The 13,994-nt window shown below is 41.5% G+C and overlaps 1 protein-coding gene across 3 annotated transcripts in view; it reads left to right on the top strand.

Annotated features, from left to right (window-relative positions):
- DISP1 (dispatched RND transporter family member 1) overlaps window positions 1–4,509 on the top strand; it is a 91,240-nt gene extending 86,731 nt beyond the window's left edge. For all 3 annotated transcript variants that reach the window (XM_081000099.1, XM_081000100.1, XM_081000101.1), the window contains exon 8: window positions 1,327–4,509. In XM_081000099.1, the coding sequence (XP_080856225.1) occupies window positions 1,327–4,236 (2,910 nt within the window). In that variant the 3' untranslated portion in view covers window positions 4,237–4,509. The remainder of the gene's footprint in view (window positions 1–1,326) is intronic.
- The last annotated feature ends 9,485 nt before the right edge of the window (window positions 4,510–13,994 follow it).

Here is a 13,994-nt window from a genome sequence, read left to right as displayed (position 1 = left end):
ATGACTCTGTATGTTTTGACTCCACAGAGTGGGAAGTGAGGGAGACAGAATGTTTGTGTTACTGTGTTCTGTGAAGTGGGACTATTGTCCTCTGTTCTTTCTCTTAGCTCCTTCCTCTTTCTCATCAGACAGCAAAGTCAGAATGCTCCGAGTGCTTTATATATGTAAATAAATGTAGATTAGCCAAATGCTGAGCTACTGAGTTCTGTTACGCCGACTGCGCAAACTCTGCGGCTCCCTAAATGTGCCAATGTCTGCTGGCATCAGTCGCTGTGATGTTCAGGCAGAAGAAAGCTTTTGAAGCTCCCGAACGATCGACCAGGAGGGAGAGAATATGCCAGTCGGGCATGTGTCTCTGCCAGGGTCCTACTTGAGAGTAGGGCGGATCCTGACACAGATATCTTCCAACATTCCCTATGCAAAAAGATAGCATGGGAACCAGTTCAAAAGACTAGTCTGAAAAGGTCTTTACATGCATATTGAAGCCTTGCCACAGTTTGTGCCAGTTAACTTCTAAATGTGTCTAGGAAAATGACTTTCCTGTGGTCATCAGCAACTTTAATAGATGTGTGCTAACCCTAGAAACATTGTGAAATGGCAGCCGTGTCAAGTGATTGAGAAATTCAAGTACCACATAAACACTTAACCAAGCCTCTTACCTGTCTGCCTGCATTGTTGCCTTTTCTTGATCTGGTGAAGAAAGGATTCATAGTTCTGACTGAGAACCGAGGAAAGCAGCAAAATTTAATTATAGTTTTGTCCACACAAGTCAGTCTGTTTTATATCAGATGATTTTTCTGTTCTTGGCTGTAGTTAAAGATACACTCAAGACTTCCAGGTGACCAGTTTTAACCAATTTGCACTCACATTTGTATAAATGTAGCTACAGCAGTGTGCTCAGTTGAGAATTCCCGGTGCCTGTATTTTCCTTTGCCTTCAGTATACAGAAAAAAAATATTTCTGACGGAGTATATTGACTTTTTTGGTATGTGTTCAAATGAATCTACGAGCAGTAAATTTAGTCTCCAAAGTATGTTACCTTTAAAATTACATCTCATTTGCTATCAAAACCACTGATTGCTTAGTATAAATTGCTCTTGCTAAATGTGCATAAGGGAAGGACAGAGCTCAAAAGTGTGTGCAATTAGTGATCATAAAGAATTGGTTCCAAATCACTCAAACGCTTCTTGAGAAATCCCACAGTTGGAACTAATATTTTTAGAGATGCTAAGAAGATTTTTTTGTGGGCAACGAAAATGTTAAAATGGTGTTTGAGCTTTGCACTTCTGCTTCTTATTATAATTCTTTCTGTCTTTCTTTACGCAGATACGATCCCATGCTCAGTTTGGTGATCTCTGCCAGAGGACCACTGCTGCTTCGTGCTGCCCCAGCTGGACGCTAGGCAATTACATTGCCATTTTAAACAACAGATCATCCTGTCAAAAGCTCGTGGAGAAAGATGTTTCTCACACTCTGAAGCAGCTCCGTACATGTGCCAAATACTACTATAATGGGACCCTGGGACCAGATTGCTGGGATATGGCAGCCAGAAGGAAGGACCAACTCAAGTGTACAAATGTGCCTCGTAAATGTACAAAGTACAATGCTGTTTACCAGATTCTCCACTACCTAGTAGACAAAGATTTTCTAAGCCCAAAGACTACAGACTATGTCTTACCAGCTTTAAAGTACAGCATGCTCTTTTCACCTACTGAAAAAGGGGAGAGCATGATGAATATCTATCTGGATAACTTTGAGAACTGGAACTCTTCAGATGGAATTACCACCATCACAGGGATTGAGTTTGGAATAAAGCATAGTTTATTCCAAGATTACCTTTTAATGGATACTGTGTATCCTGCTATAGCCATTGTGATTGTTCTCTTAGTCATGTGCATATATACCAAGTCCATGTTTATCACACTGATGACTATGTTTGCAATAATTAGCTCCTTGATCGTTTCTTATTTTCTTTATCGGGTAGTATTTAATTTTGAATTTTTCCCCTTTATGAACCTCACTGCACTGATTATTCTCGTCGGTATCGGGGCGGATGATGCTTTCGTATTGTGCGATGTGTGGAACTACACAAAATTTGACAAGTCTCAAGCTGCCACTTCGGAGACGGTGAGCATCACCCTGCAACATGCTGCCCTTTCCATGTTTGTCACCAGTTTTACCACCGCCGCTGCCTTCTATGCCAATTATGTCAGCAATATTACAGCAATCAGATGTTTTGGTGTTTATGCTGGCACCGCCATATTGGTGAACTATGTATTAATGGTAACGTGGTTACCTGCAGTCGTCGTGCTACACGAACGGTATCTACTCAATATATTTAGTTGCTTCAGAAAGCCTCAGGCAAGTGTGTACAATAACAAAAGCTGCTGGACAGTGCTGTGCCAAATGTTCCGCAAGGTTGCTTTCGCAGCCTCGGAAGCATCCCGGATCTTTTTCGAGAAAGTGTTGCCACACATAGTTATCAGGTTTCGCTACATCTGGTTGGTCTGGTTCCTGGCCTTAACTGTTGGGGGAGCATATATCGTCTGTGTGAATCCAAAGATGAAGCTGCCATCCCTGGAGCTCTCCGAGTTTCAAGTGTTCAGGTCTTCCCACCCTTTTGAACGCTATGACGCCGAGTACAAAAAGCTGTTCATGTTTGAACGTGTCCATCACGGAGAGGAGCTTCATATGCCAATCACTATTATCTGGGGGGTCTCTCCTGAAGATAACGGGGACCCCCTAAATCCCAAAAGCAAAGGGAAGCTGAAACTGGACAGCACTTTCAATATTGCAAGCCCAGATTCACAGCTCTGGATTCTGAAGTTTTGCCAGAGGCTGAGAAATCAGACCTTTTTCTACCAAACAGAAGAGCAGGACTTCACGAGCTGCTTCATTGAGACGTTTAAGCAGTGGATGGAAAATCAGGACTGCGACGAGCCGGCTCTCTATCCGTGCTGCAGTCACTGGAGCTTCCCCTATAAACAGGAGGTTTTTGAGTTATGCATCAAGAGGGCCATCATGGAACTTGAAAGAAGCACAGGGTACCATTTAGATAGCAAAACCCCGGGGCCTCGCTTTGACATCAACGATACCATCAGAGCAGTAGTACTGGAGTTCCAGAGCACCTACCTCTTCACCTTGGCGTATGAGAAGATGCATCAGTTCTACAAAGAGGTAGATACCTGGATTGCAGATGAGCTGAGCACTGCCCCTGAGGGTCTAAGCAGTGGTTGGTTTGTGAGCAACCTGGAGTTCTATGATCTCCAGGACAGTCTCTCTGATGGCACTTTGATCGCCATGGGTCTTTCAGTGGCTGTTGCGTTCAGCGTAATGCTGCTCACAACATGGAATATCATACTGAGCCTTTATGCAATAGTTTCGATAGCAGGAACCATTTTTGTCACAGTTGGATCGTTGGTCCTTCTTGGCTGGGAGCTAAATGTTTTGGAGTCTGTCACCATTTCTGTTGCTGTCGGCTTATCGGTAGACTTCGCGGTCCATTATGGCGTTGCTTATCGCTTAGCTCCCGATCCTGACCGAGAAGGGAAAGTAGTCTTCTCCCTCAGCCGCATGGGTTCGGCAATTGCTATGGCTGCGCTGACCACATTTGTAGCCGGCGCCATGATGATGCCTTCCACCGTTCTGGCATATACTCAGCTCGGTACCTTCATGATGCTTATAATGTGCATTAGTTGGGGCTTTGCGACCTTCTTCTTCCAATGCATGTGCCGTTGCCTTGGGCCCCAAGGTACTTTTGGTCAGATTCCTCTGCCGAAAAGGCTGCAGTGCAGCGCCTTTTCCCAGGCGTTGTCGGGGAACAAAGGGGACGGGGAACAAAACAAAGCTCAGCCTGCCAGTAAGTATCAGTTGGACTCTAGAGGTCAAAAAACGGGCATGGAACACGAGCATTATGAATTGGAGCCTTTGGCATGCCATGCCAACAACTGCAGCGCGTTAGAGAAGAGAACCTATGAAGAAACGCACATGTGCGCGGAGCTCTTGGATGGCAGGCTTGCAAATGAGCACGTCCTTCCCCAGTCAGCGTATAACAGCGACCTGAACGTAAGCAGCAAAAATGAATTCAGGATAGGCATGTTGTCTTCTGGTGAGCAGAACACCACTTGCCAGCTCTTATGTCAAAACCAGCAGTGTAGTTGCTCAGTTGATTATAAGCATGTGAGCATGAAATGGAGCCCCCACTCATGTCAGCAGTTAAAATTTGGGGTCAAATGAAACTTCATGCTACCTCTCTTCTCCTTTGTCCAGGAATGTGCATAGCCAGAGTTCTGTAGTTTGCGCAACTGCTTTGCATCATTCTTTCGATAGATATGTGACTACCGTCCCAGCAAGTTCTGCACTGTAACTGTCTACAGAGCAGGTTAAGATAGCCCCTGAAATATTTTTTCTCCACTTACAGCAACTGTTTCAATCCCAAAGTCTTCCAAATGCCAAGGAGAACTTGAGAACTCCTCCAAAGGAAGCAAGTTCTTCTCTGTTTATCTTCAAGGGTGTTGGTTCACTCTTGTTGTGAAATGGAGAAAAACCTATCTAATAATCAGAAGGGACTCTTGTGATAACTGAAGACAAATGGGTTGTAAGAGTCACTGAAGTAAATGGGAACGAAAACAGAACGTCGAAATCAAAGCAAAATCCACAAACTGAAACTGAGCGCCTCCAGAACTTACGACAAACTGCTTCAGGTGTGAGGGCTAACCAGAATAAATGGAAATATATAGAAAACAGTACATCAACAAAGGCTGGTTTTGAGTTGTGGCCTGAAAATTCCTGGTGTTGTAACAGAACCATAAAAATAAAGTGCAATTTTGTTGAGTGTCATATGCCAAACAGTGAAGCCCATGTGCCTGCTGTTGTTAGCACACCCAGAACTTTCCAATGAAAGTTTGCTAATAAAAAAACCTATAATAAATCTTAAACTTGTTGGTTCTGTCTTTTTTGTGGGGGGATCTTTTCTCTTTTTAAAAGTAAGAATATTCCAAGCTGTCAAACAAAAAGACATTAAAGTTAACACTCTCGAATTAAATGCTTCCTTAAAAAGAAAGGTGTATGTGTGTTAGTTCTCTTAACTCATACAAGTTAATTAGGTATTGTTCTCAAGAATATGAAGCCATGTTTAATTTAGGTCTTGGTGGAAAAAAACAGCAATGCATCCACACAAGCTGAAAAATAAAACATTACTAATCACCTTTTGGCAAGAGAGGATTAGTCATTGAGGTTATAATTATGTTGCTGAGGGGTTCTTGCGGTGTGGTCTGCATAAGTGATGGAGGCTCCGCCTTCCCCAGAGGAATAAAGTCGCAGCTGGCAGGGAAACAGGAAGGTCCCAAGCAGAGGAAAGAGACAGACCAGGTACTTGAAATGAGCAGAGAATCAATGTGTTGGAATGAAGGAAGCAGCAAGAAAAAGAGGAGGAATCTAAGAGAATGCATTACAGTTCCTAAACAACAGGTGGGAAAAACATTTCCTGGTCTGCCAAGACTCTCAGCAGTTTGCAAGTGGTGTGGGTGTAGGTGTGGAGTTTGTGAACCAATGTGCTGTATTATTCTGCCATTACTTACTATTCTCTTCTATTATCTATCTATTTATATTGGGTCAGCTAGAGACATCTCTTAAAGGATCAGGGAGGCTAATAAAACGACAAAATTCCCTGCACACAGATTTTCTCATCTGCTTTTAACATTGTAAAAATAATCTGCTTCTACCATATGTATCATGTTGCACATTGACTTGGATCTAAAGAGATTACAGGTTTAAAATGGCACCAACACACATTAGCTATTGGCATGATGTCATAAATGAGATTTGTCTAAATTTATTGCTTGTATAACATTCACAAAGAAGACTGAACCTAATCAGAAGCACAAATTGTACAGACTCTAAATGTTACCAATCTGTTTCACAACTCACGGAATAGTACCGTTGGGTAAATTAGTTCAAACAAATGCTTGAATTTTTATGTGCTTCTCACTTTACATTCCCCAAGAGTTCCAACTGAAAAAGCACTTTCCTCCTGCTCTTTTGGCATAAATGAATGTCATGGGCACCTATTTGAATAGCAATTAAAAATAGCCCACTCTTCATGAGTTACACTCCCTCTGAAGGAGCAGGTATGCAACTTGGGGATACTTCTGGACCCTGTTGCTTGAAGTTCAGGTGGCTTTGGTGTGACACAAAGTACCTTCGATCAGCTTCGGCTCATGTCCCAGCTACACCCCTAAGTTCTGTTGTCTATGCTCTGGTAACCTCTAGGTTAGATTACTGCAACACATCATATGTAGGGCTGCCTCTGAAGACTGTTCAGAAACTTCAGCTGGTGCAGAATTCAGTGGCCACGTTGCTCTCTGGGGCTGGATGCTTTGAGCACATAGTGCAAATCTATATTGTGGCCAGTTATTCCATAAAATCAAGATAATAATAATAATAATAATAATAATAATAATAATAATAATATCTTTATTGTCATTGCCCCCTTCGGGGACAACGAAATTACTTGACTGCTCCATAAAAACACTAATTAATCAAAACAGTATAATACAGCAAGGGAGATTAGATGACTTTCAAAGTCCGGGCTTCCCATTCAGGGCCGAGATCGCTCTGGAGAAGAAGCTGTTCTTAAGACGGCTCGTTCTTGTCTTCATCGTCCTGTATCTCCGTCCCGACGGCAAGAGCTCGAAGAGACAGTGACCAGGATGCGATGGATCTTTTACTATGTCCAGTGCCTTCCTATGGCACCTTGTGGCATAAATCTGCTCTAAGGTGGAGAGTGGGCAGCCAACAATGCTTTCTGCTGCCTTAACAACCCTGCACAACCCCATCCTGTCCTGGGTAGTACAGCTTCCGTACCACACACCTAAGCCATAAGTGAGCACGCTCTCAATGGCACAGTGATAGAAGGCAAGCAGCAGTTTCTGCGGAAGATGGTTTTTCCTTAGTATTCTCAAAAAGTACAGTCCAAGCATGGAGAAATTACCAGGTTGCAAATATCCTATAGTCTTGTTTGGAGAATTTGGAAAGAATTCATTATTTGCTACATTCCAGTCTTGCTATTTTCCCATGCAAAATTGGATCTAAATTCATGATTATCGTTGCTCTCTTCTGGAGAGCACAGCGCATGCGTGCCTCCAATACTGCTTCATCACCAGCACAATGACAGTCCATATCTGTTTTCCCATAGTTTTCTACAGGGGAAGGAAGACAAGGAGTAGGATGTTTGTCCCACTTGACTACATCCCAAACAGGATAAGTGCTTCTACTTCTTTTTCACCTTCCTCCTGCCCACGCCCATCCCCAGGCCATCTGACTATTTTATGCGGTTGAACTGTCATCGATCTACACACAGGAGGAGGAATCAGCAGGCTCTGGGAAACCAAGATTTGTAGAAATATAAATGATCTTGTTGTGTGGGGAGCCTAGGTGGGGTACCCTCCACCCAAAAGATATATCAATAAGGACAACATACTCACTGGAATGGAGTATCCTGGAAAGGGATGTGGTCCACTGGCAGGCACCCTGAACAGGAGCACACCACGCAACAGCATTTAAAGAGGACTACCAATATATTGAACTGTGCCTGAAATAGAAAGCCGTTACAATTGTTAAAGTGTTGCCGTAAATGCAACTCTCCTGTTATACAGATTGCTTCCAGTATGTCAGCAAGGTAGAAAGGCACAATTGGAAACTAAATCCTGTCACTTGTTTGAGATCCTTATCACCCATAGCCATCCTAAAAAAATAATAATTGTGACTTTCCTGTTGTTGGTTGCTTTAATGCCCAGGGAGTCTTTATTTAGAAGGTTTATAGCTCTCTTGGGGTGTAATTCTGAAAGTGCTAAAATACTACAGTAAATCAGGGCCAAATCAAAGCCACGAGAGTTGACACAAATAAAAACAAATGCTAAAACATGGAGAGGCTGCCTAAATAACATTTTTAGCCACCTGTTTAAAAAGGGCAGGCTCATTGTTCCAGAATCTTAGAGCCAGTCCTGAAAAAGATGGTTCAGCAGTGTTCTCCAGCCTGGGACCAGTAAAAGGTTCTCCGAGTGAGAAGGCATCCCTGGTCCAGACCATGATGGTCTTTAAAGGTAAGCATCACCACAGCCCAGAAACAAATCGGCAACAAGTGAAGTCTTTGCACATCGTTCCTTTGGCTCACATAAAAAAACTATTTTTGCCACTGCATTCTGAACTAATTGCAACTTATGAACAACCTTCTAGGGCAGCCCCCTATAGAGCACATTAGTGCAATTAAACAATTACCTGGACATGTGTCACAGTGTTCAAGAACAACTTTCTCTTAAGTGAACATGTTGCATTAAATTCAACATGGTGGTAAACCAGTTATCTCCAGCCTTTCACTGGACTTAACCATCCAGGGGTCCTTTACCTTTTATCTATCTTCGAAGTACAAAAAAGTGTTTTTCAGCCTTGGGTCAGTGTGTGTGTGTGTGTGTGTGTGTGAGAGAGCAGGTACTTTAAGAATTCTATTGTGAAAATCTCGTAATTTTGCTCACCTCTTTAAGCAGAACTGAGCACTGAGTGGGTCTTATATGACTCAAATACAGGGATCTCTGTTGGCCGGCATCTGTAGTCACTAATTTAACTTCCTTAGTGAAGTGACTGACAATCATTTTCTGCAAAGGAAAAGGCAAGTCACACATTGCTGGTTCATATCTCACTAGTGTTTATTTTTGTTCTTTTAAAGACTAGCCCCAAGCAATGTAAGTGAAGAGTTTAGAAGAGTAGCTGTGTTAGGGCCAAATTACATGTGTTTAAACAAGTGTGCTTAACCTTTCAGAGAAAAAGCAACCTCAGGGCCCCAATCCACGACTGATCTCACACTGTTACTGTTTTTCACTGAAAAGTGCTTACGTCTTACCTTTTCATTTAGTTTCTGTCTACTCGAAAATAAAGTAAGGCAAGCAATGCCACATTTTATTAATTTATTTTGGAACAGAAAGAAATTGAATATGCAGCCAGCTTATTCATGGACATAACCATGCCTGCTCTTCTCACCTTTGGAGTTCAGATTTCACTATTTTGCAATATAAAACAGCCAAACCTTTGACAGACAAAACATTTTAGTAGTGAGCAGCCATACTGAGGAGAGCTGGTTTAAAAAGCATTTAAAAAAACAAACAAACCTGAACAAAATTAAATGCTGATCAATTAAAATAAAAAACAACTGAACACTCTTACAACATAAATGCATGAGGAGAATGGAGAACACTATTTACTACTTATAATCGAAATGGTTAAAAAAGTTTAATTTTATTATCTTTTTATATCCATTTAAACACATTCAGGATTGAAATCAGAACAGAAAAGCGAAGTAGCAGCCAAAATCCATCTCAAGTGTTTCCATTTGAGCTCCTATAGCTAGTACTGCAGAGAGCACTAACATGGGGGCTCTCCAGTCCCAGACCAATCTTTGATCAGGATAGAAAGTGAAGTGAGACTCAGTGTGAGCTAAAAATAACAACAAAATGACAAAGGAATTAGGATTTTTGTTCTGCTCAGAGGAGAACCCAGTACAGTTAAGTCTGGTGACAGGATCTAGGATGAAGTTCACAGTACCTGATAAGGGGGGGGGGGTTTACACTTGTTTCATAGTACCAGCTACTAAGCACCTTCGATAAAATATTCAGCATATCCCAGTGGCTTAATACACCACCTAGTCCTAGAACATTTAGTTTATGGACATCAAACTACAGAAAACGGTCAGTTGCACTCCCGTTATTAAACACTTCATTACCCTGTCACAGCTGAAATAAAAGCATTCTAAATTTAGTTCTGTGATTCTATGTAGAACTTAAAATAAAACAAAGGGGGATGTAGCCAAATGTTTGTTTACTTTCTTCTCTTTCCAGTATCCTCCATCCCCAGTCCAGTTCTGAACTCATCGCGGGACATCTGGCATAGACTCTAACTTGCACTTGATTAAATTAGAATGAGGATGTTCCCTTGAAAATACATTTGGAGCACATTGCTTTCTGCCAGATGGAAATGGAGCACTCAGTCCAAGAAAAATCTGTGTGTGAAATTGAACAGGACTATGGCTTTAATATTTGGGTGGGGAGAAGGGATTTATCTAGTTACAGAGAGCTGATTAAAGATGGAACAATGATTCAATTTTCAGTGGTCAAGGAAGCAGTACAAAATGTTAAAATACACTGGTATAAGTCTGAAATTCACATTTATAATAGAGAATGTGGCAATGAGAGAACTGAATCAGAAAACTTAAAGAAAGGCAAACTTCAATGGTCTAAGACAGTGGTTCCCAAATGGGTGTCTGGGGGTCCACAGAACACACCCAGGGGGTCCATAGCACCATCTCCTGCCAGGGGACTCACTTATCTTGTTAAGTGTACAGTGAAAGCTTCTGACACATCATCCAGCCTCGGTTCCTGACCAGCGCCTGCTTGCTAGCCAGGGAAAAAACTTGTGAAAGAGTTGTTGGATGGCAAGTGAGCTGGGATTGAGAAAAAACCTCTGACGCAGTTTCTTAGGGCTCTTGCATTTGGGGGGGGGGGGAGTAAATGGCTTGCTCCACAGGGCAGGTTCACATGCCTATATTTTTAAAAAGTAAGGGCTCCTTTCCCCTTGCTCTCTACTTTTCAACTGCAAAGAAGTTCTAATTGCTTTCAAGGACTATCAGGCTTAGAGTACTCTCCCAACGCTTGTGAGTAGGGTTTTCAGTGAATCTTGCCTTTTGAGTTTGGGATTCATGTCTCAGCTTGGAAGTCCAACAGGGGAAATAGCTAAGCAAATGGCCACCCTCTGATGATTTAGTTTAGTGCAAAAGGCAGCCTGTGTAGATTTTGTTTTCTTGTTTTCTGTGTGAAGCTATGCGGCTACATTTGGGGGTGAGAGGAAACATGTACGGCGGAATCCTAATAAATTAAAAAGTTGGTAGTTCCTATTGGGTAATCAGCAAGAATAAAAACCTCACTCCAAATAAGTACTGTATTTAACTAATTAATCTCTTTAAGCCAGGGATGAAACTTGGGCACAGAAGGACTGTATTATTATAAATTACTACTACTACTACTACTATTACAAAAATTATATAATTCCAGCTGTTTTCTACCCGGTCTTCACCAATACTTTACCAAGCCCTGACCAAGCCTTCACCTATGTCTTGAAGGTGCAAGATCCCTCAGTTAGCTGCAAAGCTTTGCTAAAATGTACCATCTCAGATTACAAGTAAGGAATAGCATGTTTGAATACTCTCTCATATAAAAAGCCTTCTGCATATAGAACACCTGCAAGCTAGGGACGCAGTTTCTTTTTTTTATTCAGTTGTAGAGGAGCAATGAAGACAAGTTTTTCCTACTGTCTGGGGATAAGTAGAGCTCAGCAGTAGAGCATCTGTTTTGCACATGCCCTGGCATCCCTATCTGAAATCCTGGAGAACTATTTACTGCCAGTCACTGTAGAGACAACGCTGAGCCAAATGGATCAGTGGTCTGACTCAATGTTTTTCCCCCTGACAGATTCAAAATTTCATGCGATCAGTTGAACAACTTTGCATGGTTGTGTATGGTAGCCTACTTAGCAGATGTGGTCACATACTCGAGCTCTCTCAACACAAGCCTTCAAGGTAAGGTAAAGGTAAAGGGACCCCTGACCATTAGGTCCAGTCGTGATCGACTCTGGGGTTGCGGCGCTCATCTCGCTTTATTGGCCGAGGGAGCTGGGGTACAGCTTCCAGGTCATGTGGCCAGCATGACTAAGCCGCTTCTGGCGAACCAGAGCAGCGCACAGAAACGCCGTTTACCTTCCTGCCTGAACAGTACCTATTTATCTACTTGCACTTTGACGTGCTTTCGAACTGCTAGGTTGGCAGGAGCAGGGACCGAGAAACGGGAGCTCACCCTGTTGCGGGGATTCAAACCACCGGTCTTCTAATCAGCAAGTCCTAGGCTCTGTGGTTTAACCCACAGCACCACCCGCGTACTTGAGCTCTCTCAACACAAGCCTTCATGGTAGTGATGCGAATATTTTTTATGTTGAAGATAAGATTGAGGCAGTGATTTAAAAAATGGTGGTTATGCGCAAGCTGAGTAGAAGGTGGCAGCCTCACTAACATCCCAACACTAGAGATATTTCTGGGGGCCACTGACAAAAAATTGATACCAGAAGTAAAACATTACATCACTAAGTACCTGCTTGATTTAGTGACTAGCTTCAGAGATTGAATGTGGTGGTGTACAACTAACAACTATCTGCGGAAGAGCAAGATGTACCTGTTGACGTGACTTGTGAGTGTTAATTTTTCAAAGAATGTAGACAATTCTGGGCAAAGGTTTCTGCTGAAAAAGCTTTGAAATCCCTAGTTCCCTTTTGTTCCACATATTGTGAATACACATTTTCAACATTTTGTTATATGAAAAACAAGCACAGAAAACGACTTACTGTTGAGCCAGACTGGAGAATAAAAGTAGGAAATATTGAATCGGATGTGGAAGGGACAAAAAGAGGCATGGTTTCTCCCATCACATTTAGGTTGAATGTGCTTTTAACATTTTGTTGTGAGCCGCCCAGAGTGGCTCCCAGCCAGATGAGTGGCATATATTTAGGTTTAGTAGCTGCTGGACATGTCATAATTTGTTCACTTGTACTATGCGTAAATAACATTTAATTTGCCCCCTCCCTCAACTAAATCTTTGCATTTTGTGTAGTAATATCACAAATTTTATGGTCCTAGAACCCTTCGCTTATTAGGGGTTACCTCACATTTCCTTTTTTAAAAAAATGCCTTGCACAGGTAACTACAATAGAGTTATAAAATTTTTCAAAAGTAGGGGTCTGTGGCTTGCCTTTTGAAAAACAGGGGGTTCTTTAGCTAATTGGGAGCAACTGATCTAATATATCTCCTCTGTTACAGTATGATTGTGAACAGGAAAACATAAAAGAGTATATGAGAAGGTGAGCTCAGGACATGGAAAATAACATAAACCTGAAGGTTTGGGAGAAATTGTGGTGAAAAGATCATCCATTTAATAAAAAAGGAGAAAATTGTTTAAACATTATGGTATGGTGGCATCTGACTCCTATAAATTATTGGAGCAATAAATACATCATAGTCAAAAATGTGCTGGAGATGCAAAAAGGAGAATGGAAAATATTACCATATTTGGTGGATGTGTAGTTATGTGAAAAGTACTGGAAGGTAATAGCATCATAATAATAAAAAAATATGAAGTTCCCTTAGATCCATTATTAATTTGGCAGACCATATGTCGCCTATCACTGGGGGGGGGGGGGACCCACAAGGAACTTGCATTCCTATTTGTTAACAGCCACAATGATGTTATTTGCTCAAAGTTGGAAAGTTACATTCCTCCCTCCTTGGAAACAATGGCTTGGTAAAATTTGGCGCTTGGCTATGAAGGCAAAAAATAACATTTAAGATCGAGAACTGCAAGTGAATATAGGAATAAATTTGAGGGAAACTGGTTGCCCTTTCTACAATACTGTCAAGAAGATAATTACCTGCTATGAATGCAAAATTAAGTCGGTTTTGAGTTGGTGTTAGAATAAATATTGTAATTTTATGTTTTCACTGGATAGATCATGACCTACAACCAAGCCACACTGTGACAATTTATCTCACTTTATTTTAAATCCAGAGGAGAAAATAAATAGAAAAAAACTGAAACTGGGAGGAGAGAAATGCATTAACTTTTTTTTCTTTTTCTTCTTTTTTTACCATAAAATGACTCATGGGTCTGAAGACAGCTGCTTTAAACAATGAGAATCTTATGTGTTTGGGCAGTTTTGGACAGGACTTATGATTGTTATTCACATCTGCTTACTTTCAAATATACTCTGCATTTCAACAGTCACTGTAAATATCACTTGCTATTTTATTGCAGAGTGGATACAAAAAGTATTCTTTTATGGTTGGTTTATAGTGCCACGCAAGTGCTTTCTGAGCCTATTTAATCACTTATCTCTGTGATGATGATCTT

This window comes from Podarcis pityusensis (genome assembly GCF_964106645.2).
Source record: "Podarcis pityusensis genome assembly, chromosome: 3".
Lineage (NCBI taxonomy): Eukaryota > Metazoa > Chordata > Lepidosauria > Squamata > Lacertidae > Podarcis > Podarcis pityusensis.
The sequence above is the reverse complement of the archived record's forward strand: the minus strand, read 5'-3'. Positions and strand labels throughout refer to the sequence as shown.